General features: G+C 32.0%; 1 protein-coding gene across 4 annotated transcripts; it reads right to left on the bottom strand.

The window, feature by feature from the left end:
* Positions 1-10,278: 10,278 nt before the first annotated feature.
* LOC107929463 (putative disease resistance protein At4g19050) lies at positions 10,279-19,557 on the bottom strand. 4 transcript variants are annotated; one of them, XM_041074414.1, is made up of 6 exons: positions 19,439-19,557; positions 19,216-19,320; positions 11,578-15,584; positions 11,001-11,532; positions 10,828-10,899; positions 10,279-10,656 (listed from the first exon to the last, which is right to left on the bottom strand). In XM_041074414.1, exons 1-4 carry the CDS (start codon positions 19,458-19,460, stop codon positions 11,035-11,037), a joined length of 4,632 nt encoding a protein of 1,543 aa, XP_040930348.1. In that variant the 5' UTR covers positions 19,461-19,557; the 3' UTR covers positions 10,279-10,656; positions 10,828-10,899; positions 11,001-11,034. The 4 variants fall into 4 exon arrangements, with proteins under 4 accessions (XP_040930348.1, XP_040930347.1, XP_016716381.2 ...); XM_041074413.1 differs by having other exon boundaries at positions 11,001-11,547; positions 11,593-15,584; XM_016860892.2 differs by having other exon boundaries at positions 10,828-10,908; positions 11,001-15,584.
* Between the last annotated feature and the right edge of the window lie 4,801 nt (positions 19,558-24,358).

The raw sequence follows: 24,358 nt of genomic DNA, 5'->3' as shown, positions 1-24,358 counted from the left end.
AAAAATTCTATAAAAAAATTAGTAAATAGATATATGAGTCTAGTTTCAGGTAAAATTTACGGAATTGGATTTAGAGTTTCGAAACTCAAGATATGAATTTTTAAGCGACTGTGACGCAGATTGCTAGCTTGACTGGAAATTTTAAAAATAAATTGTTTGAGCTGTTTAAGTAATGAATTAAGTCTGTTAACACCTCGTGTTCGACTCCGGCAACGGTCTCAGGTACGGGGTGTTACAATAGACAGTTGAATAAGGTGACAATTAAGAACAAGTATCCACTTCCTCGCATTGATGATTTGTTTGATCAGTTGAGAGGTGCTTCTGTATTTTCGAAGATTGACTTAATGTCAGGCTACTACCAGTTGAAAGTAAAAGGAAGTGATGTTCCAAAGACAGCTTTCCGTACAAGGTATGGTCACTATGAGTTTTTAGTAATGCCATTCGGGTTGACAAATGCTCCAGCTGCTTTTATGGATCTCATGAATCGTATCTTTCAACCATATTTAGACCAGTTTGTAGTAGTTTTTATTGATGATATACTAGTTTATTCGAAGTCAGATTCAGAGCATGATCAGCATCTCAGGATTGTGCTACAGATATTACGGGAAAAATAATTGTATGGAAAACTCAGCAAATATGAATTTTGGTTGTCAGAGGATGTGTTCCTGGGTCATGTAGTATCTGCAGATGGAATCCAAGTTGATCCAAAGAAGATTGAAGCGATTGTACAGTGGAAACCACCAAGAAACATATCAGAGGTATGTAGCTTTCTTGGTTTAGCTCGGTATTATAGGAGATTTGTAAATGGATTTTCGAAGATAGCTCTGCCGATGACCAAACTGCTACAAAAGAATGTACCATTTGTATGAGATGATCAGTGGCAAGAAAGTTTTGAAAAGTTGAAACAAATGTTGACAGAGGCACCAATTTTGACGTTACTAGAATCGAGAAAGGATTTTATTGTATATAGTGATGCTTCATTAAGTAGTTTGGGCTATGTACTGATGCAAGAGGGGAAAGTAATAGCTTATGCATCTTATCAGTTGAAACCACATAAGCGTAACTATCTAACTCATGATTTGGAGCTAGCATCAGTAATTTTTGCCTTGAAGATTTGGAGACACTACTTATACGGTGAGAAATGTTATATTTATACGGATCATAAAAGTTTGAAATATCTACTTTCCCAAAAAGAATTGAATTTGTGACAGAGACAGTGGATCGAGCTTTTAAAAGATTATGATTGTGTCATAGATTATCATCCAGAAAAAGCTAATGTAGTGGCTGACGCTCAGAGTAGAAAAGCTGCAATTGATTTGAGAGCAATGTTTGCACAGCTCAGTATATTTGATGATGGGAGTTTGATAGCTGAATTGAAAGTTAAACCAGTGATGTTTGACCAGATTAAATCAGCTCAATTGAAAGATGATAAATTATTGAAGAAAAGAGATATGATACAGACTGGTACGGTAGAAAATTTCAGCATTGATGCACATGGATGCTTAAGGTACCGAGATCGAGTTTTTGTTCCTGCTAAATTTGAATTGAAAGAGTTAATACTCCGAGAGGCACATGATGGTTCGTTTGCTTTACACCCGGGAGGCACAAAGATGTATCGTGATCTACGAGATCTGTATTGGTGGCTCGGAATAAAAAGAGATATAGTTGAAAATGTTGGTAAATGTCTTACATGTCAGCGAGTAAAGGCAGAACATCAGGTTCCTACTGGATTGCTTTAGCCGATAAGTATTCCTGAGTGGAAATGGGATCGCATCACTATGGATTTTGTTACGGGCCTACCGTTGTCAGTGAGTAAGAAAAATGCTATTTGGGTAATTGTTGATCGGCTTACAAAATCAGCTTACTTTATAGTAGTCAAAACAGATTGGTCATTGCAGAAGCTTGCAAAAGTGTATATTTGAGAAATTTTTACATTGCATGGTATTCCAACATCTATAATTTCAGATTGAGATCCCCGATTTACATCAAGATTTTGGAGACAGTTACATGAGTCACTAGGCACGCGGCTTAATTTCAGCACAGCATTTCATCCGCAGACTGATGGACAATCCGAACAGGTAATTTAAATATTAGAAGATATGCTTTGGGCTTGCATCATTGATTTTGAATCAGGTTGGGAACGTTATTTACCTTTAGCTGAATTTGTTTATAATAATAGTTTCCAATCAAGTATTCAGATGGCTCCGTATGAAGCATTGTATGGACGAAGATGTAGATCACCTGTGTGTTGGACTGAACTGAATAAAAGAAAAGTGATTAGACCGGAATTGATTCAAGAAACAGAAGAGACAGCCAAGAAAGTACAAAAGAGATTAAAAGCTGCATTTGATAGACAAAAGTCCTACATTGATTTGAAACGATAGGACATTGAGTATTCAGTTGGGGATAAAGTATTTCTTAAAGTTTCTCCGTGGAAGAAAGTGTTGAGATTTGGTCGGAAAGGTAAATTGAGCCCTCGTTACATTGGGCTATATGAAATTGTAGAGAGAATCGGACCTGTTGCTCATCGATTAGTTTTACCTCCGGAATTACAGAAGACACACAATGTTTTCCATGTTTAAATGTTACGCAGATATAGATCAAATCCTTCTCATGTCATTTCTATTGAAGATATTGAGATTCAACCGAATTTGTCTTATAAAGAAGAACCAGTTGAGATTCTAGCAAGGAAGATAAAAGAATTAAGAAATAAAAGGGTTCCTCTAGTGAAAGTGTTATGAAAAAGTCATAAGGTGGAAGAAGCGACTTGGGAACCGGAAGAAACTATGAGAGCTCAGTACCCCCATCTATTCTCAGGTAAATTTCGAGGACGAAATTTATTAAGGGGGGAGAAATGTAACGACCCATATTTCACGGGCACCGAAAAAGTGAATTTAGGGCCTCCGTCTTAGGAAAACGAGTCCGTAAATATTTATTAAAAATATTTACGAAGTTAGTTATGGGTTGAATTAGATTTTGATTAGGTGAATTTAGTTTAATTAGAAGTAATTATTAAAAAGGACTAAATCGAATAGAGCGTAAAAGATTAATTTTAAAATAGAAAAAATGACAAGGGACTAAATTAGTAATTAAACCAAATTAAGGACATGTGTAAAATAGAGAATAAATACATGTGTATTTAAATTATTAGTACAAATGTATGTTATATATATATTTACTTATTTATTAAGTAAAAGATATTTATTTATTATCATTATTAATAATAATTATTTAATATTATGTTTTATTAATTAATTGAGATAATGACAAATGTATGGTGTGGGATTAATACATGTGTACATGTGTGTATGAATACACATGTAGTATTTTTATTTGTATTAATTAGAATATTTTATAATTAATTTTAATTAGTAAATGAAAGAAATAAAACAAAAACAAAAAGAGTAGAAAGTTACAGAGAAAGAAACGTGAAAGAGAGAAAGAAAGGAGAAAAGAAAAGGAAAAAGAGACAATTGAAGGTTAAGGGCTAAAGCTTGATTGGTAAGTTGATTTAGTTCTTTTTCTTGTGATTTTTATGTGTATGGAATCCTAATTCAAAGTTCTACATGTATGAGGTTAATATGAAGAAAAATAATGAATTTTTAGATGTTTATTTAGACGAATAATTTGAGGATTTATGGGTTAATTTGATAGAAATTTAAGTTAGAAGTGAAAAATGAGTGAATTGTTAAAAGAATTTTTAAGTTAGGTTTAAGTAGGGACTAAATTGAAAGGAGCTCAAAATTTATGTTTTATGATGAATTTTATGAGCTAGAATTTATTAATGAGATGATTAAATGAAAATATGAAGATTAAGTTAAAGAAAAAGATTGGTTATGGAAAAAAGGACGAAATTGGAATTTTTGTAAAAGTTTGATAGAAAGTGAAAATGTGATTTATGAATTAGTGTATTGATACATTTTAATTGTATAATTGTTCGTAGCTAACGTAGCACCGGAACCGTCGTTGAATGAGAAGGGAAAAGAAAAAGTGATCGAGGAGTAGCTCGAGAAAATATCGATTTGTATTATCATAATTCAAGTTATTTCTTATTAAATGTTTAATTTTAATAAATGTGTATGGAATTTGAATGTGAGGTAAGTAGTGATATTTGAATTGAATGGGAATTGGATTTGATTGAAGAATATACATGTGTGAAATTGAATTGTATAATGATTTTTTGTGAATTTGAAATTGTGATTGAATTGTTATTGCGATGGATTTGAATTCGAATAATTACGATCAACTGAAAGTGAAAGTGATATGAATATGTGATTTTGATACCCTATTAACTAGTCGGGCTAGGGTGGATATAGTTGGCATGCCATAGGATAGGAAGAGTTCAGGGATTCTTCGACCTCGAGTCGATGAGACACTTAGTATGTCATATTTACTTCGGATAGATTCGATGAGGCGTTGGTCGCCACTTTGTTTCGGCTTAGCCGATGAGACGTTGGTCATCACTTATTTGCTTCGAACTATCCGATGAGGCGTTGGTCGCCATTCTGGTGTATTGGTTAGATTCGTGTATCCGCCAAAGTCCGAGTCATGTTAATAGGGGAAAATAAGTGAAATAATAAAATCAAATGAATTTGATTAATCGAGCTATCGAATAAAGTGAGAAAGAGATATTGTAAGATGGAATGTGAGATGAAATTTGTAAAGGGATTGAAGGCATGAACCAAAGGTTTATGAAGTGTTTATATTTGAAATGTGAATTGACTAATTATATGTGATTGAGAGATGAATCAAAGGTTCATGAGTTATTTGAAATCTTATTGATGATTTATTGGATCTATCATTGGAAATGATATAATGAAAATATGATAGTTTGGTATGAATATATATATGATTTGTATGTATGATTTGCTAATTTTCTATGTATGTTATGATATTTTATTGTTGTTATAATTTGAATTATGATAATACCACTGAGTATTTCCAATACTTAGCGTACGGTTGTTTCCCGTGCGCAAGTTAGGTAAAGTTGAAGTTCAGTCAAGCGTCTGAGTCAATCCCGACCTCAGCTCAATTTTGGTGATGCATCTATCTTTTAGAAATGTGGCATGTACTAGGTCTGGTGTTTGTCACTTGTAAATGTTTTATATTTTGAATGTAAATGTGGTGTATAATCCTTAAGAGGTAATGAAATGAATGAATGAAAATTTGCTAAGTTTGAAAGGTTTGATGAATGTTATTCGATCAAGATTTATAAGTAAATGTTTTGGGCATGAATTAGGTGTGTTTAGTATGTGAATATAGCTTAAAAATGGTGAAAAATCATGTTTTCACATGGCCAAGTCACATGGGCGTGTGCCCAGGCCGTGTGGAAAAGTCAGAATTGGCCACAGGTTAGTCCCACAGCCATGTCCCAGGCCACACGGACATGTCCCAGGCCACACGGGCGTGTTCCCTTATATTCAAGGAAAAATTCCTAAAGTTGCCAGTTTAGTTCCGAATCACTTCTAAAACATATATTGGGCCCCGTAGGCCCATATTAGGGACTTTAAGATGTAATTTGATAAGAATTGATCTGGAATGAAAAGTTTATGACTCAGTTTTGTATAAATATTAGTGTATAAATCCGGTAATGCCTCGTAGCCCTATTCTGGTGACGGCTTGGGGTTAGGGGTGTTACACGTGTGGCACCAAAATGGCCAAACCCTAATTTCCAAACGCACACGCTCGTGTACCTAAAAGAAACGACCGTGCAAAAATCGATTAATTTTCTCAAATCAGCCACATGGTCGTGTGGCTAGGCTATGTGGCACCTAATCTTGCCTAAAAACCCTAATTCTTAATTCCACACGGTCATGTGAACAGGTACACATCTGTGTGGCCACCCTTATGGTCCCGAAATCACCTCGAAACATCCTGCAAACTGTGACATTACACACCAAATGCCCCCCAAACTCTAACAGTTCAGAAACATGCTATAGAAAACCACGTTTTACACAACTTATAAGCAAAACCTTCCACACATTCACCAAACCACTTAGAATATATCAAATTCTGCATAATTGAAACAACAAACTGCAAATGAAGTTGGCGATTTTGAACCCACACTTGATTCGCGATCAGAGACATCTAGAACTCGACTCGATGACCAAGAAGCCGAAGCTCTTTGAAAACCATAACACCACCGTTTTCAAAAAGGAGAAAGTCCACAAAGAAATAATAAAATAATAAAATAATAAAATAAACACTAAGTAAAGAAAATAATTATCTAAACCTTTAAAACAAAACAAAGATGGTCCTTCAAAACACTCATGAGGTGTAACAGCCCACTTTCAGTGAAGTCGGAACAGTGGTTTTGTAACCACAAATCTAACCCGAAAATATAAATTGTTTTAATATTATTATATGATTAGTAATATGTTAAAAAGGTCACATGAAAATTTTGACTGAAAAATTTTACCGATTAAGTGTCTAATTACGAAAATGACCAAATAGGCAATTGTGCGAATTTATCAAATTTGAGGCAGTATAAGCATAAAAATCTAATATTTCTATGTATTAAAAATATATTACTAGATTATTATTATTATTATTATTATTATTAAATAAAATAAATAGAGACAAATGTATGGTAATGAAACCATACATGTGTTATAGTAATAATAAATATATGTGCACTTGTAATATAATTATATATTTACTTAAAGGATATTTATATTATTATAATATATTATTATTAAATGAATAAATAAAGGAATTAAAGTAAATAAATAAAACAAAATAAAGAAACAAAGACAAAAAGAAGAACACGAAGTTGAAACGAAAAACATGGGAGAAAGGGAGAAAAAGAAAAGAGAAAATAAAAAGGAAGAATTAGGGTTTTAAGGTTCAAGCTTAATTTGGTAAGTCAATTTAGCCTCTTTTCTTGTAATTTTGCTGTTTTTGGAATCGTAGAACAAAATATTACTTAGTATATGTTGAAATTTTGAAAGTTAGTAGATTTTTTAGCATGATTTATGTTGAATTAATTGATGAATTAGGGGTTAAATTGATAGAATTTCAAGTTAGAATTAGGTACAGGATTAAATTGAAGAATAAATTAAAATTTTTGTGTAATAGGGATTAATTTGTAAACTTGTGAAATTCAAAGAAAAATTCTGAATTTTATGAAATATAAGTGTTGTAAATGTGAGATGTAAAAATCAAATAGGCTTGGAATAAGGATTAATTTGCATGAATATTAATTTCAGAGCCTAGTGACAAAAATAGAATTTATGAAAAGTTTAGGGGCAAAATAGTAATTTTGCCTAGAACAAGAGTTGAATTCGAATGAGAATGAAATATGTTGAATTGATGTTAAATTTATTTATATAGACCCGGAAAGATCGAAAAGGAAAGTGATCGTGGAAAAGAAAAGATATCGAATTAGAAGAATTTCGATTACAAGTTGCTATCGAAGTAAGTTCGTATAACTTGAATGAGTATGTAAATATGTTAATTTAAATGTTGTATTGTATTGTATATGATGTGAAATTGAATATATGAATTATATAGATGTGAAATGAAAGAAATGATACATGTTCGGAAATTAATAAATGGGTGAAATTCCATTTGAATATTGGTGATAGATGGATAAATGGAAATTTCCTCTGAAATAAATGAGGTTCTGCATGTGTTGTAGAAATGGATTGAACTCGGATGGAAAATCTGACAAAAGCCTTCTCGAGAATTAAGAGTGAATAGGATTTATTCCTGATTCACTAAAAGAAATTAAAGTGAATAGGATTTATTCCTGATTCACTATAAATATATAAGTGGATAGAATTTGGTCCTGATTCACTATGGTAACTTAAGGTGGATAGGATTTTCCTTAAAATAGTAATCCTAATTTGCTACGGTTACTTAATATGTAACTCGAGAGAGTGCTTGATAATTTAACATCCTAAGGGCTAAATCCTAGATATGAATTGACAAAATATGGAAATGTACACTTTGTGTGTGCTACTAGGAAATCCATCGATAATTCCAATGATTCAATGGATGAGATAATAAAACGAGACATGAGAAATATGAGATTGAATGAGAAAATAGCATGATGAGCTCATCTATGCCTATTGGTACGTTTGTTACTAACATGTTTGATTGAAACGTTTATGAATAGGCAAATAGCCAAAATGAATAGGCAAATAGCCAAAATGAATATAAATTATGCTTTTATATGGTTTAAATGTTAAATATGATTGGTAAGTTTAATTTATGTTATATGAACTTACTAAGCATAAATATGCTTATTAGGTTTTATTTTCCTTGTCTTATAGTACTTGAAAGCTCGGAAGAAGTGGGAGACGGGTCGGAGACTTCATCAAACTGTCATGCTATCAATTTTGGTATAATGGTTTACTTATTTTGAAAATAGCATGTATAAGCTAAATTAGTGAAATGATAAATGTTACACAATGTTTGAAAGTTAGCCATTGGTATGGCTAGCAATGATATATATATATAAACATATGAGTTCATAAGGTTATAAATGGTTCTCATACACACATGGATGAAATAGTATAAGTAGGGTAAAGAAAATATGTACATTGAAGTGCCATATGGTATATTAGTTATATGAATATATGATATTGTGAATGTAGTTACTTTGGTAAGTTCAGGTAATAGGTTTTTGTGATGTTAAAGTAGAGTTTTCTTACATGAGGTACTATGTTCTTAATATGTTAGTGAAAGAAAATGGAAAAATAAGAGGGAGTGATGGGAAATGTTGTAGTGAAAGGAAATAAAGATGCTATAAACTTAGTCATTAATATTTTGCACTAAAACAGTTTTAGATAATAACAGTAGTCTAATTTTGAAAAATCACCAAAGATTGTGGAAATTGAGTTAGAGGTTGAATAAAATATAAAATTAAAGCTTATCGAGTCTAGTTTCTTATAAAGGAAACGGTGTAAGCATAAACAGAGTCAGAATGATTTTGAAATCTCCTATTCTGATTTGAGAAAATCATTAAAAATTGTAAAAAAACTAATTATGAGTTATAATTTATATTCTTAGAATCCTTAATGAGTCTATTTTCAAAAGAAACAAACGGGAATATTATTCGAATCTCGTACTAAGAGATAATTATTTTTTAGTGAAGAAGGGTCGGGACTATTGGACAGAGAAACAAGGGTAACTTTAAAGAATAAACTGTACTTATTGGATAAACCAAAAATTCTGAAAATTTTATGATATGAAAATATGTGAGTCTAGTTTTAGGAAAAATTAACAGTTCTCAATTTGGAGCTCTGTAGCTCAAGATATAAATAATTTAATGACTATGACTCAGGTGGACAGTTTTGTTATGAACATAAGAAAATTGTGGAATTATGTGTAGTTATTCTGTAAACTTCGGTAACATCCTGTAACTCGGTTCCGGCGATAGATACAGAATTAGGGGTGTTACATGAAAATTTAAACCCGAGACCTAAAGGCACACTAACACACTACCAACCACCAAACTAGCAAACTCATTCTATCACTTAAACATGCAACTAAACACAATAGCACAACCTACTCATTGACCTTAACCAAAAGCTCACAACTTTTAACCCCAAAATTCGGGGTGTTACATATATGTTCTCATCCACTTCAAGTGCAATAATAAATGCCATGGAACCTGTCTCATGGCAATCTACTTTGTTTCAAGCCTAAAATTGGATTGTAAAACGGGAGCTAACCAATTCAAATAAATGGTTATGGTTACTACACTTGCAGTCGATGCATATGCAATAAAGTCCACAGAAAAGGTGTTAAAAAAGATGATGAAGTTTCCACACAGAAAAAGAATATGGAGAAGAGTAGTAAGGTCACGAGAATGAGATTAGATATGGATTGAAGCTTGGATGTTATTTATTGAATATACACTGGTGAGGGTGACATTTCCATGATCTATATATTCAAACAAATAGTGGCAGAAAAATGAAACCATTTTGAACCTTTTTCTTATGCAAATTATTCGTTGAACTCCAATACAGGTGGTCGCTGTTTAGGTGGTAAAATACTGGTAAGACAAGGAATGGAGGCAAGAGCGTGTCGTAGTTAGGTCTCCAGTGCGTGCTCCGACGATTAAGCCAATGGAGTTTTGAATTTCACTGCTCTTGGACTTATTAGGTCTACTACTGTCTGAATAACATGCTCTGCTATGTTTTCAAAGCATCTCAAGATAAAAAGCTGGATGATTTTGATTTATTTATTTATATAAATTTCACCACTCTTGCAGTCCTTAAGAAAGGCAAAGAGAAGAATTCTAGTAAAAATAAAAACAAAAGAGTGGAATTTGAAGAAAAATAAATCTTTCACACACATATAAATAACATGTCAGGTAAATAAATACAAGGTTTCCAAGCCTAAAATAACAAATTTATTGGAAGGACACCGGAACATGGACTTAAACTAATAAATGACTCTGATACGGACACTCGAAAGCTTAAACTAAATAATACTAGTAGTACATACATGAAACTTTATGAGTCTTGAAAACAAAGGGCACTCTTCTAACACTTCAAACTAAGCATCAAACATGACATTGCGACTTAAGTTCAAACATGACACTTCATCTTTGAAACCGTTTATTGTCTTCTATATACTACTAGGAGGCAGCTTGCAGCTCGGATCAGCATTTATTTATGATAGTATATCTTAATAGGAAAACACCTGCAATTGGCACCAGAAATCAATATTTGGGATAGGGTTAGTTGGTTAGACTGATATGTTTACAGAAATAACAGTGTCTAAACTGCCCCCAACCAGTTATTTAACTTTTGGCACCAACAGTCAAGATCTCATCAAACCTAGAAAAACTCAGAACAAATCAATCCAACTTACCACATATTCACATATCCATCTTTCACATGATCAAACCTTCTGGGCTGCCCTCTTTTTATTTACTTTGTATTTCTGTCATGGCTCAGAACAAAAGAAGCAAACTCAGACAAGATATTTGTTTATTTATATTTAAGGATAATAGGAAGTGAAAGCTGAAATAATCCATGGCCTACCTATTTGTTGAGGTCTTTTGTCTTCCATTGAATCTTAATTCTCATCAGCTGGAGTGGCTTCCATCGATGCATTATCTGGGTGAATATCTTGAAGTCCTTTAACGTGGCTAACTCTAAGATGTTTTGTCACTGATTCGTTCAATTTAAACCCGTAGCCAGAACTAGTCCAAGCTGGTAGGTCTGATAGATGCAATGTGCTCAACTTAGGTAATTCACGGTCGTTCAACTCCGGCTGAAACACACTCTTCAGCTCATCACAATGCTTGACTCGGAGAATTTCGAGGTTTTCAGGCACTTGCCCTGATGAGAAAACAGTTTCAAGCATTGGGCAATAGGATATATGCAAATGCTTGAGTTTGATCTTTTTCATGTCTGCTGAACTCACAGCCTGCTCCTCCTGCATGTTTGCTGGATTTGCAGCCCTGTCTGGTAAACTCTCGGGCTGCTGCGCCTCCTCGTTCTCTTCCTTGTCTGGTAAACTCTTGGGCGCTTCTTTCTCTTCCTTGTCTGGTAAACTCTCGGGCTGCTGCGCCTCCTCTTTCTCTTCCTTGTCTGGTAAACTCTCGGGCTGCTGCGCCTCCTCTTTCTCTTCCTTGTCCGGTAAACTCTTGGGCGCATCTTTCCCTTCCTTGTCTGGTAAACTCTCGGGCTGCTGCGCCTTCTCTTGCTCTTCCTTGTCTGTTAAGGTCTCGGGCTGCACTTCCTCTTTCTTATTTATGGGACTCTTCGGCTGCACCTTTTCTTTGGCTGAACTCTTGGTTTCGTGCACTTTCTTGTCTTCTGAACCCGTAGCACGCTGCTCTTTCTTGTTTGTGGGCCTCGTATCTTCTGGATTCCAGGTCTGCTCTTTCTCACCGTTCGACCCGTTATCTCCAAACAAAGTCTTTAGATTATCACAGAATGTAATTTGGAGAGTTTCAAGGTTTTCAGCGATCAGCCATGATGGGAAAACCGTCTCAAGCTTTGGGCAGCAGTCAATGTACAAATGCTTTATGCTCCCAAAACTCAGGGATTGTACTTTCTCCTCGTACAAACTCTTCAATTTGGGAAGGTTCGAAATCCATAGAATCTCAAGGGTTCCCCACTTCCCAAGATCTGCCTCCACGAAGATGCTTTCTTCCACGTTGTTGCACCTCTCTAACCAACAGCCTCTGATGTTCTTCAAGCTGTCAGCCTTTAAATCAGACAAGTTTTTCAAAAAACCATTTTCAACCAAAAAGACATATGTGGCATGCTCAAGAAGAACCTCAATATCAGAAGGAAAAACATCAAATCCTTGGATTTCCAAACATTGGTCATCTTTTTCCTTAGAAGGAAGCTTTTTGATCTTGGAGTAGATACAACTGAAGATATGCTTACGACTATCACTGTAATTGTCCTCCTTTTTGGGTTGTGCTCGAACAGAGAAAATTGAATGCCTGATACGCTCCAGTAATGCAGAATCTTCCTTCAAACTTTTGAGGAGTTCTACGCCCAGCACAACTATTCTTGGTAGTGGCACCTTATCCCCTTGAGGAATCTCTGAAGGCTTAGAGACATAACAGTGATCCAGCTTTAGCTCCAATGGAAGGTGCTCGAGCTTTTTCGTACGAATTCCACTGTTAAATTCTTCAATCGCCCCCTCCGGTAGATGAAGGCGTTTTAATTTTAAATTCCAAATTTCTTCTCCAATCTTTGGTACTTTGGTACCTGATAGATCAAGCACCTCAAGCTGACTCAGTGAATTCAGTGGTGGCAACTTATTTAACTTCGAACAACCCCCTAGCAAGAGCTGGCGTAACCTGATAAGATTGTCGAGAGAGGGCACAAACTCAACATCTTCTTCTCCAGAAAGATCCAGAACCTCAAGTTGTTCCAAATTTGGTAAATAAGATTGAGTGGCCTCAAAAGCGCTTTTAGATAACCTAAGAGTTTTTAGCTGAGTCAGGCGACTCAAATTTTCTGCTTTGATATTCGTCAAAGAGCATGTACCACGCAGGTCAAGCTCTTCAAGTTTTAAAAGGATATCAAAATCTGGAGAAGTTCGGAGCTCGGTGCAGTTATTTAGGATAAGGGAACGGAGTTTGCTGTGATTGCTTAGTTTTGGTAAGCTTGAAACCTTGGTTTCTGAGAGATTGAGAACTTGAAGCCAAGACATGTGCTCAAAGGAAGCATCTATTTCTGACAGAGCCTTATAACCTGAAAGATTAATAACCTCAAGGTCTGTAAGATGTTCCAAGCTTGGCAATTGCTCAGCTGGGCTCTTACAACCTGAGAGATCAAGTTCCACAAGGTTACGAAGTTTGTCAAAAGAGCCAAAGGTTTTCGACTCTGGAAGACTTTCGAACGAGCAATTCTTTAGCAAAAGGTGGCGAAGATAGGGAAGGTCGAAATGAGATGGAAAACTTTTAACTTGGGAGTTTGAGAGGTCGAGGGACTTAAGACTGGTCAGGTGCTCAAAAAAGTTGTTTGGAAACGCTTTTAGACTAGAGCAATCGGAAAGATCGAGTAACTCTAGGTTAGTGAGGTTTCTTGTGTCCAGGAGTCTTTCAAGCTTGGAACAACCTTTAAGTTTGAGATCACATAGACTTTTGCCAAGGCTTTCAGGCAAAAATCTAATATCGGTTTCTGATAGATCAAGGATTTTCAGGTTGTCAGTATCAGTAAAGCAATCATAGAATATCTCCTTTATCTTAGTAGCACCTGAAACATCAAGAACCTTGAGCTTGTGCAGATGCTTCATAAATCGCAGTCCAGACAAACGAACACATCCTCTAACCAAGAGGATGGTTAGATTTTCAAGTTTCTGAACAATTGGTAATTTCTCGATGCTGGTTCCAGAGAAATCAGCGAATCGAAGTTTATGAAATGACTGGAAACTTTTTTCTTGGAGCCTATTCAAATTGGAGGATCCAGAAACATCGAATACCTCGAGGTCTTTGAGATTGGCTAGCTTTGGCAGTGCTACCAGGTAAGTACAGTTTCTAAGGGTGAGCCTCCGAAGTGCAGTCAGATTGAAGACATCAGGCAATGACTTGATTCCCAGTGCAGATAGATTAAGGCTTCTAAGTTTGGTCATTTCAGCAAAAAAATCAGTTGCCATTTCCTTGAGCAAGGGTGAACCAGTTATCTCAAGTGCCACTAATTCTTTGAGACCCTTAATGCAATCGACTGTCTGAAGCAGATAACAGCCTCTGATGACAAGCAGAAGCAGATTGTTCATTTTAGGTATGGGGTCTGGGATACATGTCAGCCTGGGATTGAAAAGGGCAAGAACTTCGAGATGCTGCTTTTGTTCAAAGAATTTTTCAGGGTCTTCTCTCGAGAAACGGCTTCCATCAATCAGTAGCGAGGAGACTGATTTCCCTTCCTTGTCCACTTTCACTGTCTTCATCATGCCATCAGTAGGTGTCATTCTTTCAAAAACTTTGCGACCTTTATCCTCAAGCATGCCGGCCAACCCCAGGTTGGATGTTTCGAACAATTCTCGACAGTTACGGTCCTCAAGATCAAGCGTCGCTCTTTCCAGAACAATAAGATTGTCCTCTTGCATCTTCAGCATGCCACGATCTACAAGCTCCATCATCACGTTGTATCCCTTGTTGTAAGCCTTCCTGATACCATCAGCAAGATCAAGATGGCCTTCGAGTATCCAGCGAACGATCAGCTCATTGTACTGAACACCCCCATGTTTCCCCAGCAAGTTCCGGCTATGCCAAAAGCAATCGATCAAGCAATTGTCATCTGGCAACTGGCCATAAATGAAAGGAAGAAGCGGAATCACATGATCATTTCCAGCGGCCTCCAAAATGAGATGTGCTGCATCGAAAGCACTGTCCAGCTCGCCTGTTGCAGTGTGATTTAAGGCTTCAGCTAACATGATAATTTCAGCAGGCAAAACCTGGCTTCTCTTTTTAATGTCAGCACATAATATTTGGAACTTGGAACGCAGAGAAACATGGTTGTCAACCCTGTCGTTTAAGAAAGCCACAGCCTCATCTCCCGAATAGGGTTGGACTTTCTTCTCGATAGAATCAAGGTTTCCAAGTTCCCTTGATGTGATTAAGACATTGGTAAGGGATTTGTCGTCGTCATTCTTATAGTCCTCCGGAGAGAGTATCTGATCCATGATTTCTTTATAATCTTCAGATTTGACCTCCCCTTCACAATCCAACACCACCAAAAGAAACTTGTGTTTTTTTTCCGGATCCTCATTCCTCTTACATTCCTCGTATCTCTTCTTAAGTTCGCCTCTTACCTTTGCCTCCAGCTCTTTTCCAGCAACCTCCTCCCTTTTGTCGTCGTCGTCCATGTCATCGGCATCTTCCCACATACTGCCCAAGTTAGGGATGGACAACTGGCGCGCAATGGATTGAAAAAGAGACATATCGTCCTTCTTTTGATTCAGGCTCAGAGACGTCCAAAGAGACATGTAGAAGGGACCTTCTGGACTGACAGCGGACTCGGTTATTTGTTTGGCCAGCCATGTTTTCCCTACTCCAGGTCTCCCTGTGAGGGCAACTGCTCTGGTGGAAGATTCCAGCTCCCCCCGTATCACTTTCACTACATTTCCCACTTTATCTTTTGCAGTAGTGATCCTCGTTTCTGGCCAAATTCAAACAATTATATATTGGTTAAAACGGTAGGATTTTAAATTTTTTTTTTTTGTTAAACTCTAGCTAAACCAAAAGCTTAATCATACAAAAGCCAAACCAGACCTGAAACCCACAAGTAAACACACTACAAACAGAAACATTCTAAAAAAGAGACATCCTCGCTCCCTAATAAATAAATAAATAAACCTTATTCAATTGCTAATATTTCAAAGCACTGTAGTTAAAAACATTTATAAAATTAGTAAAATTATCAAATAATAAATAATAGTATTTGAATCTTATTTATGATAAAAAAATCTAATAAATATAAAATATATATTTTTAATAATTATTTAAATACTATTTGCTAAAAATGCTTTACTGGTACAGTGATTAATCTGAAATAATAACTGTAATTTAATATAAGCCGAAAATCTAATTTAGTGATAATAGCTATAACACTAATAATGATATTATTACTAAGTGGGTAAGTATTAGATATTCGATCTTTGAAATTTTAAATTCCATAAACATGGTTAAAAATATTACAAGTGTTTCATTTGTCTATATATCAATGTTTTTATTATTTCTATATGACACATCATACTTTCAATTAACTTGTAGAATATAAAAAACTTCATATATTGCCTACGGATGGTTTTCCTTATTAATTTATTGAAAATAAATGTAAAACCTATCTATTAAGATTTATCAATATAAATGTTTGGAAACACTTTTGAATCGATGTGAATATGTTTTAATGTTCATTTAATTGTTAAACTAACATTAAATAAATAAGTTTTTTTAAATAATTTAGTTTCTATTAACTTTAGTTATACAATTGAGAATAATAGATAAAATTTTCTATAAAAGAAAAATAGATAAATCATATAAATAATACTTTGATGTAAAAAAAGGTGCTAATTTTATTAATATAAAATAGAGTTGTTACTCAAATAAAATTCTAAGAATCTTAATTATCACTTAATTAATATTAGAATTATATAACAATTAAAATTGAAGTTTAACTTTATAAATAGTATCCAATAATTACAACCAATTGATTAAGTAATATCTAAGAATTTACCCATTAATTTAAAATTAATTCATATTTGCTTTCAAATGATAAAAGGAAATAAAACTCAGAAAGTAAGTAATAATAATTTTTTTTATCCTTTTCTAATGTAAAAAAAAATATTCTTGACTTTTTATTGGATGGAATCTATAAAAATATGGTTTAAAAATGATTCACTTTAATCTAAAGGCTAAAATTATAAAACAATTGAGGATTGTTAGGATTAATAACTTAGAACTATATAATAATAAAAAATGAAACATGAAAGCAATGTTTCTTTCAATAAGCAAATATCAAATCATATACAAATAATAATGACATGAAAAATTATTTTAATTAATGATGAAGTATTATAGTATTATGATTTTTTTTATAATTATGTTATATGTTGTTTATACTATGTGATATAATCATTTTTAAATCAGTTTTTTTTAGAGAAAATGTTGTATGAATTTGTTTTGAAAGAAAATATAATTTTTAATAATTATTTTTAATAATCATCATTAAAATAATTGAAATCACATATAACACATAAGACATTAGGAAGTGGTAGATTTAAAAAATATGAGAAACATAGCTTAGACAAAATATTAATGCTTAATTGATTGATTTTCATTTTCTTAATTTCTCAAATAGATTTGAGTCCTGCTATATTTGTTGAACTAGGATTTGTATGGGATCAAATCTATTTAATTAGAAGAAATTTGTATTTATAAAAAAATAATATTTAATTTAATTTAATTATAAAAGACAGAATTTATTATAGAATATATTTATTTTCTTTTGAACTTTGATATAAATGTAATATATATTATTAGATTAACAATATTTGATATTATTTTTTATATATAATGTTAATATTACACATTTAATTTTTATTTATATTGATTTTATCATAGTTAAAATAAAATCATTCTAGATCAAAAATAAATTTATTTAATTATATAAAAACATAAATTATTTTTATTATAATTTATCAAAATTTAAGTATCAATTGATTTTATAAATTCAATATTTTTATTAATTAATAATATATGACGATATTATTAAGTAAACTTTTAAAAGTAGAAAAACATGATTTAATTATTATCATATTTAAATAATATCATAGTTATAGATAAAAAATATTTTTTATTAATTTTAATTTATCCAATTATTTTATAGATTTAAATAATTAATAATATATGAGATTATTTTTTAAGTAGAGCTTTTAAATCATATGACAGAATTACTTAATTTCACACAAAAAAATTTAAAAATTTTAATTAAAAATTAATTGATATTATTATCGCATAATAATTATTAATAAATTCAGTATTGTATTCAATTCAAAATTTGTTAAAGAGTTTTTATACATATTATAAATTATAGATAGTAATAATATAATATATAGTGATCCAATTGTAAGTTTAAGACACATCAACTTCGACATCAAAATGTACGTAAATCCCTCATATCTCGTAGGTTTCAGAAACAAAAATACCCACTTACCAAAATCAAATAAATTTTCTTAAGAATTATTTACTAAATAAATTTAAATAAAACATTTATACCCTTAATTTTATTAAAAATGGGTTTTATATTTATTTATTTTTTCCATTTTTAGTTGCGAAATAAAATTAAATTGAAGATTTATAAACTTAGAGTTTACTTACTTCAAGTAAAACTTATTTAGTTTAATTATATATTACCCTGTGGTAAATTCTTTGAAAATACTTATTAGTATTCAAATGGTAAAAAATTAATTAAAATAATAGCATAGAATGAAATATAACTATCACCAATGAGACTTTATTAACAATAAACTTGCTTTAATTAATCCAACGATTATTTGTTAAAAATAAATTTAATTTTTATTTAATTTTCTTATTTTTAAATTAGTTCAATCTTTAAATTTTAAAATATTTAATTATTTTATATTAAATAAATAATTTAATAAATATGTATATATATATCGTATTAAATGATAATTATATACAATAATTATACGATTATTATAATTAGATTATATTTATAAAATACTCATAGGTGGAATGGTAAAGGATTTACCTACAAAGTTTCACCTAATTTCAGCCTTGATCCTTAGATACATGATTTATTTTAGGTAGCAATTTTTATTTGTTTTATTTAAAGATTTTATATAAAAATATAAAAATATTATTATAATAATATTTATTATTTTTTTAACAATCTTATTATAGGTTTTGATAATATTTTCTTTTATTTTTTCTTGACACAATGCTTACAACTATCAAAGTCTTCCTACATTAGCAGCAATACTCATAACAATCGAGTTAAGACTGGATCAACAATTTTTATTACCTTTTTTTAAAAATGATATTTAATTAACTTGTAACATCATACTTGACTCCAGCATTAAATTAATGTAAGAATTCAATTAAAAAATCTAAAATAGGAAAAATCCATAAATTATATAACTGCATTTTCTCAATTGTATTGAATTCCCTAACGAACAAAATAAAAAACGGCTTCTTATAAAATCAAACAAAATACCCTAAATTATCATATACTTGAACTAACTTTATTGTAATTGATATATAAATACCTCGAGGATTAGTCTGTTGCTCTTGCTCCCCTTCTCCAGCATTATCAGACGACGGTGTTCCTGAGCTTTGACCCTCTGTTTTGGGGTTGTCTGTCATATTCTTGCCTAAATCAAACACAATTGATTAACATCTCTTCAAGCTTTAAGCCAACAAACCAAATCAATCATAAGAATAATAAAGGAAAAGGAAATAATGGAAGATATATAATGATTAATGAGAAACCTTGTTGCTTAGGTTCTTCCATATCGCAAACGAAAACCAGAAAATAGTTTCTCGCTTTCTCAATGCTCTCAAACCGTGATCTTATAACCTCTGATAACTCTGCCTATAACCCCTACCGCTTTTTATAGCAAAAGAGGGGGGCGGGACTTTTTTCATAATTATAATCTACGTATACAGACTACTTCATGCATGCAAGCGTACACCTCGTACTTCATGTGTAGAAGACGTGAAGATAAAGAAAAAAGAGAATAAAGTTCCAAGAAACCTGTATAGAAATCAGAGTTAATTAACAGGGCAAAAAGTGATTCCCCCTTGATACCTTATGGGAAGCTTGAAATGCTCGACCCACCGAGCAAGCAAGCAATATTCCCCTTACATTGCCCTTCACTCAATCCCATCAGCAAATGAACCCGCTGCTCTTAGAATAAAACTTACGTGTACCTTAACACTTTATTCTTCTACCTTTAATGCCATTTTAAGAATCACAGCCAAGTATATATCCCATGCCTTTGAAGAATCTTTTGTTAAAAATATAATATATATATATTTACGTTACCTATCTATCTATATCCACCTATCTAGAATATCAAATTAACTATGAAATGTAGATTCAACTATTTAGAATTAAAATTAAAGTGATAGAATGTGTAAGTATTGATTATACCAATTAGAAAAAGGCTATATCATCACTTCTGATAATTTAATTGAGGGTGATAAAAATCGAAATGATCTAAAGCATCAATGATTAAATTGAAAATTTTCATAGTTGGCTGATCAAATTAGAAGCAAACTAATAGTTGGGTAACTAATTCTATAGTTTACCCATTAAATAAAAATAATATTTTTATATAGCTTTATAATTATTAAAGGAGTTGTTTTATTTGAGAGAAGTCTTTGAAGTGTCGCCCGTTGGGCAACCAACCGGACACCCGATAATGGTCAATATTGTTCCTAGGTCGTGTTGGGGTTTAGTCTCACACCTTCACCAAAAGCCATATATGGTTCACAAAGGGAGAACATCTCGTAAGAACAAGTTGCTCGTGGGTGCACAACCACCCACTAAATGGTACCTTATCTCCCAAGTGGTGACCTATATGCCATAGGTAGGGGTTCAAACCCCACCTAGAGCAAAGATGATCATGTCCCATTGGTGGGTGGTTGTGTGCCCGTGAACGACCCATTCCTTCAAAGTGCTCCATCTTCATGAATCGTATACAACTCTCGGTGGAGGTGAGGACAATATCAACCTTTGTTGAGGGTTTGATCAATTGCTAGAAAGACAACACTTGAAAGACTTATTCCGAAGGAGTCGAGCCCCTTTAGCAATACTTAAACACTTTTATCAAAAGTGGTACCTAAACTTTATTCTATTACCCAAATCACCTTATAACACCCCTAACTCATCTCTATTATCATATTAGGGTTATAGAGTATTACGACACACATTCAATCAAACAACATCACAAAATCATTCAAATATTAATTTAAATATCAATATTCAATATACACGTTATACATAGCATATATACTGTCGAAAACCATTTTTTTTGAAAAAGGCATCGACTTATTTTAAAGAAACGAAAATGGAGTCGCCACAAATTTCGAGGGGTAATCGGATCCCCTAGTAATTGGGTTGTTTTAATAAAATATTTTGATTTACTACAACAACGATTTTGGTCTACGAAATTTGAGAAAACAGGTTCGAGAGTCGGCTACGTGCGAGGAAGGATTAGCACCCTCATCACGCCCAAAATTGGTACCTAATTGATTAACGTCTTAATGTCGAGAGTTGAAATTTTGAAAAGATTTTTAAAATACGACCTTTTTTTTATCAATGTTCATTTTTTTAAAGATACTTGAATTTAATTGAAGCGAGCTTCAAAGGTCCACTCACCCCCACATAACAAAATGCCACATTCCGTAAGTTAGGACACGACATAGGAATACTCAAGAATAAGTTTACCTTTAAGTTTTATCGAAAAATTTCATGTACTTTGAAATCCAAAAGGATATTTGGCTATTTTAGTTTAACAAGAAAATCGAAACCCCGTAAGTTAGGGTATGATTTCTTGAATTCCCAAAACATGAAATATTGCATTTTCTTGAAAATTTTTATTTTTGAATAATAACAAGTATAGCATTTAACGAAGCGTGTTCATTTTGTTTCGAGCAAAGAAAATTGGTCTATGTTGAATAAATATGTTGGAGCTTGATGCATTATATGACTTGAACTAGATAAAACAAAAATATAACATAGAGCATGGAATAATAAAACACGAATTAGATACAATGTTGATGAATGTCAACAATTTCTAAGATAGGTAATGGCAATATTCACACAACATATATTATTTTTTAATATCAATTAATGATCAAAGACAAATGAAGTAAAATAATATACGAAAAAAAACAATTTAAAGTAAACAAGATAAAAAGTTTAAAACAGATAACAAACGAAATAATTAAAATTTAAAACACATAATACGAAAGAATGATTCAAAATAAGCAATATATGAAAAAGATTTTGTCGAAACCATTTTCAAATCGAGTTTTGGAAGATGGGAATCGATTTAAAAAAACAAAAACGGGAGTCGCCACCAATCCTTTTAGGTGTGATTGGATCACCTTTAAAACATTTTTGTTTTAAAATCATTAGTTTTGGTCTACGAAATCAGAAAATAGGTTTGGGAGTCGGTTACGCACGAGGAAGGGTTAGCACCCTCGTAACGCCCAAAAATTGGTACCTAATTGATTATCAAATGTCTTTAATGTCGGAAATTCAAAAATTTTAAGATGTAGTCCTCGCTAAAATATTTTAACTTTGAAAATTGGAATTCACTCGTATCAAAGTATTGACATAAAGTTAACCTTTTTGAAATTCCAATCTCGAAACAGCAAAACGCTATAACCAATAAGTTAGGACATATTGCTTTGAAGTTCCAAGATAGTGGCTTGCATTTAGAAAACCTTTAAAAACTTAGAAGGGTACTTAATTGTTCGAACTCAATGAGAAAAGTCGCAACCTAATAAGTTAGGGCACTACTTTTCTCAAAGCTTCCAAACATCGAGCATTGCCTTTTTATTTTTGAAAAGTTTGAAGTCTTGTTTTTAAAACCGATGCATGAAGGAGTATATTAACATAACATTTGAGATAACATGTTACAATGATAGGAAAGTAAGAGCATAACAGCAGAAATATCATACGCTAACCAACGTATATAAGAAATAAAACGTGACAATTTTTAAATAAGAAAACTATACATAAAATGGAGTACATGTTAAAGAAGAAATAGGTAAAAATCTCTAAACATATAATTCAACATATATTTAATCATGTAAACGATGTATGATATATATAATATTTCAATGTACATAAAAATATGCATTTGAAAATAAAATATAAAAGTCTAAAATATTACATAACATATAACATAACAAAAATACATTAATACTAAAGTAAAAATAAATATTGTATAATAATAAAAAACAAAAGTAAGAAAAAATATATGTATAATATAAACAAATAATAAATTTAAAATATATAATAAAAGTATAATACTTAATAGTAAACTTTAAAATAGATAATATAATAGTATATAAAAGTAATAATAAATGAAATAATTTACAATATATAATACAAAAATGCAAGTTTTTAATGATGTATATTATAAATATATAAGATATATGAGATATATAAGTTAAAATATAATATATAATAAAATTGTATTTATAAGAATAATAATTACATAAAAAATACAAAAGATATTAGTTTAGTAAAATAATGTATAGAATATAAAGTTTGTAAAAGAATTTATATCTATAATGAAATAATTATATAATATATATAAATATGAGTTTAAAATATAATTTAATTTACAAATCTTATAATGAATAATATAATAGATAATATATGATACACATAACAAAAATAATAAGTAATATATAATAAAAATAAAAATATAATAAATGTTATAAAATATAATGTAAATATATAGGAAATAAGATATATAACAGATATAATATAAAATAATAGAAGTTTATATGCATAAATAATTAACATATATTACAAGTAAAAAAATAATAATATAAAAAAAATAATGATGTAAAATAATTGGAAAAATAATAGATAATATGAAGAATAATAATATATAAAATAAAATAATCTTATAGTATATAAATAATAAGGATAAAAAATATCAATATATATAAAATATATATATAGAATAAATATAGGACTAAATTTCAAATTCAGCAAAATTACAGGGCGAATTTCAAAGAAACAAAACTGGATTAAGGCCCTATTTAAAACGCGCATAAAATTAGAGGGACTCACTGGGCAAATTGCCCTTTTCCCAAAACGGCCACGTTTCTCAGAATATAATTTAACAACTGTTAGGACCAAATTAAAACTAAAATAAAATAATAGGGCCAAATCATAAATAAAATAAAGTTTAATTGTAAACACAAAAGGGGTAGAAGGACCGATTGGGAAATTAACCCAATTTTAAAAATGCGCGGATCCTCCCCGGGTAATCAGGTCAACGCGCGGATCCTGGGGTCGCAAAACGACGCCGTTTCGTTCAAGCTATATAAGCTACCTTCTCAGCTTAAGGTTCATTTGAACCCCGATTTTAAAAAAAAATAAAAAATTCTCTCTGAAAGAGAGAGAGGAAGGGAGCTCCGAACTCTGGCCTTCGTACGCCACGCGCCGGTCCACGCGCCCACGCGCTGCCCTAAGGGCCACCGTGTATAGAGATCGGAGGGTTTTAAAACCCTCGTCTCTTTAGATCCAAAACAGGTAGTTCTTCTCCTTTTCAAATACCCTTAGTATTTTCCTAAACAGTTCATATATATGCACTAAAAAAAATAGAGAATAAGTCACTCGGTTATCACCTTTGAAACTGTTTGTATTTGTTTTTT

This window comes from Gossypium hirsutum, chromosome A08, assembly GCF_007990345.1.
Source record: "Gossypium hirsutum isolate 1008001.06 chromosome A08, Gossypium_hirsutum_v2.1, whole genome shotgun sequence".
Taxonomy (NCBI): Eukaryota; Viridiplantae; Streptophyta; class Magnoliopsida; order Malvales; family Malvaceae; genus Gossypium; species Gossypium hirsutum.
Note: the sequence above shows the minus strand (reverse complement) of the source record. Positions and strands in the feature narration are given on the sequence as shown.

Bases quoted from the DNA above. Each gene is read 5' to 3' on its own strand.
- LOC107929463 (XM_016860892.2), bottom strand. From the start codon at position 19,460: ATGGAAGAACCTAAGCAACAAG. The intron at 19,321-19,438 runs GTTTCTCATTAA...TGTTTGATTTAG, and splicing joins GGAAGAACCTAAGCAACAAG to GCAAGAATATGACAGACAAC. The intron at 15,585-19,215 runs GTATTTATATAT...GAATTTGGCCAG, and splicing joins GCAACAGACTAATCCTCGAG to AAACGAGGATCACTACTGCA.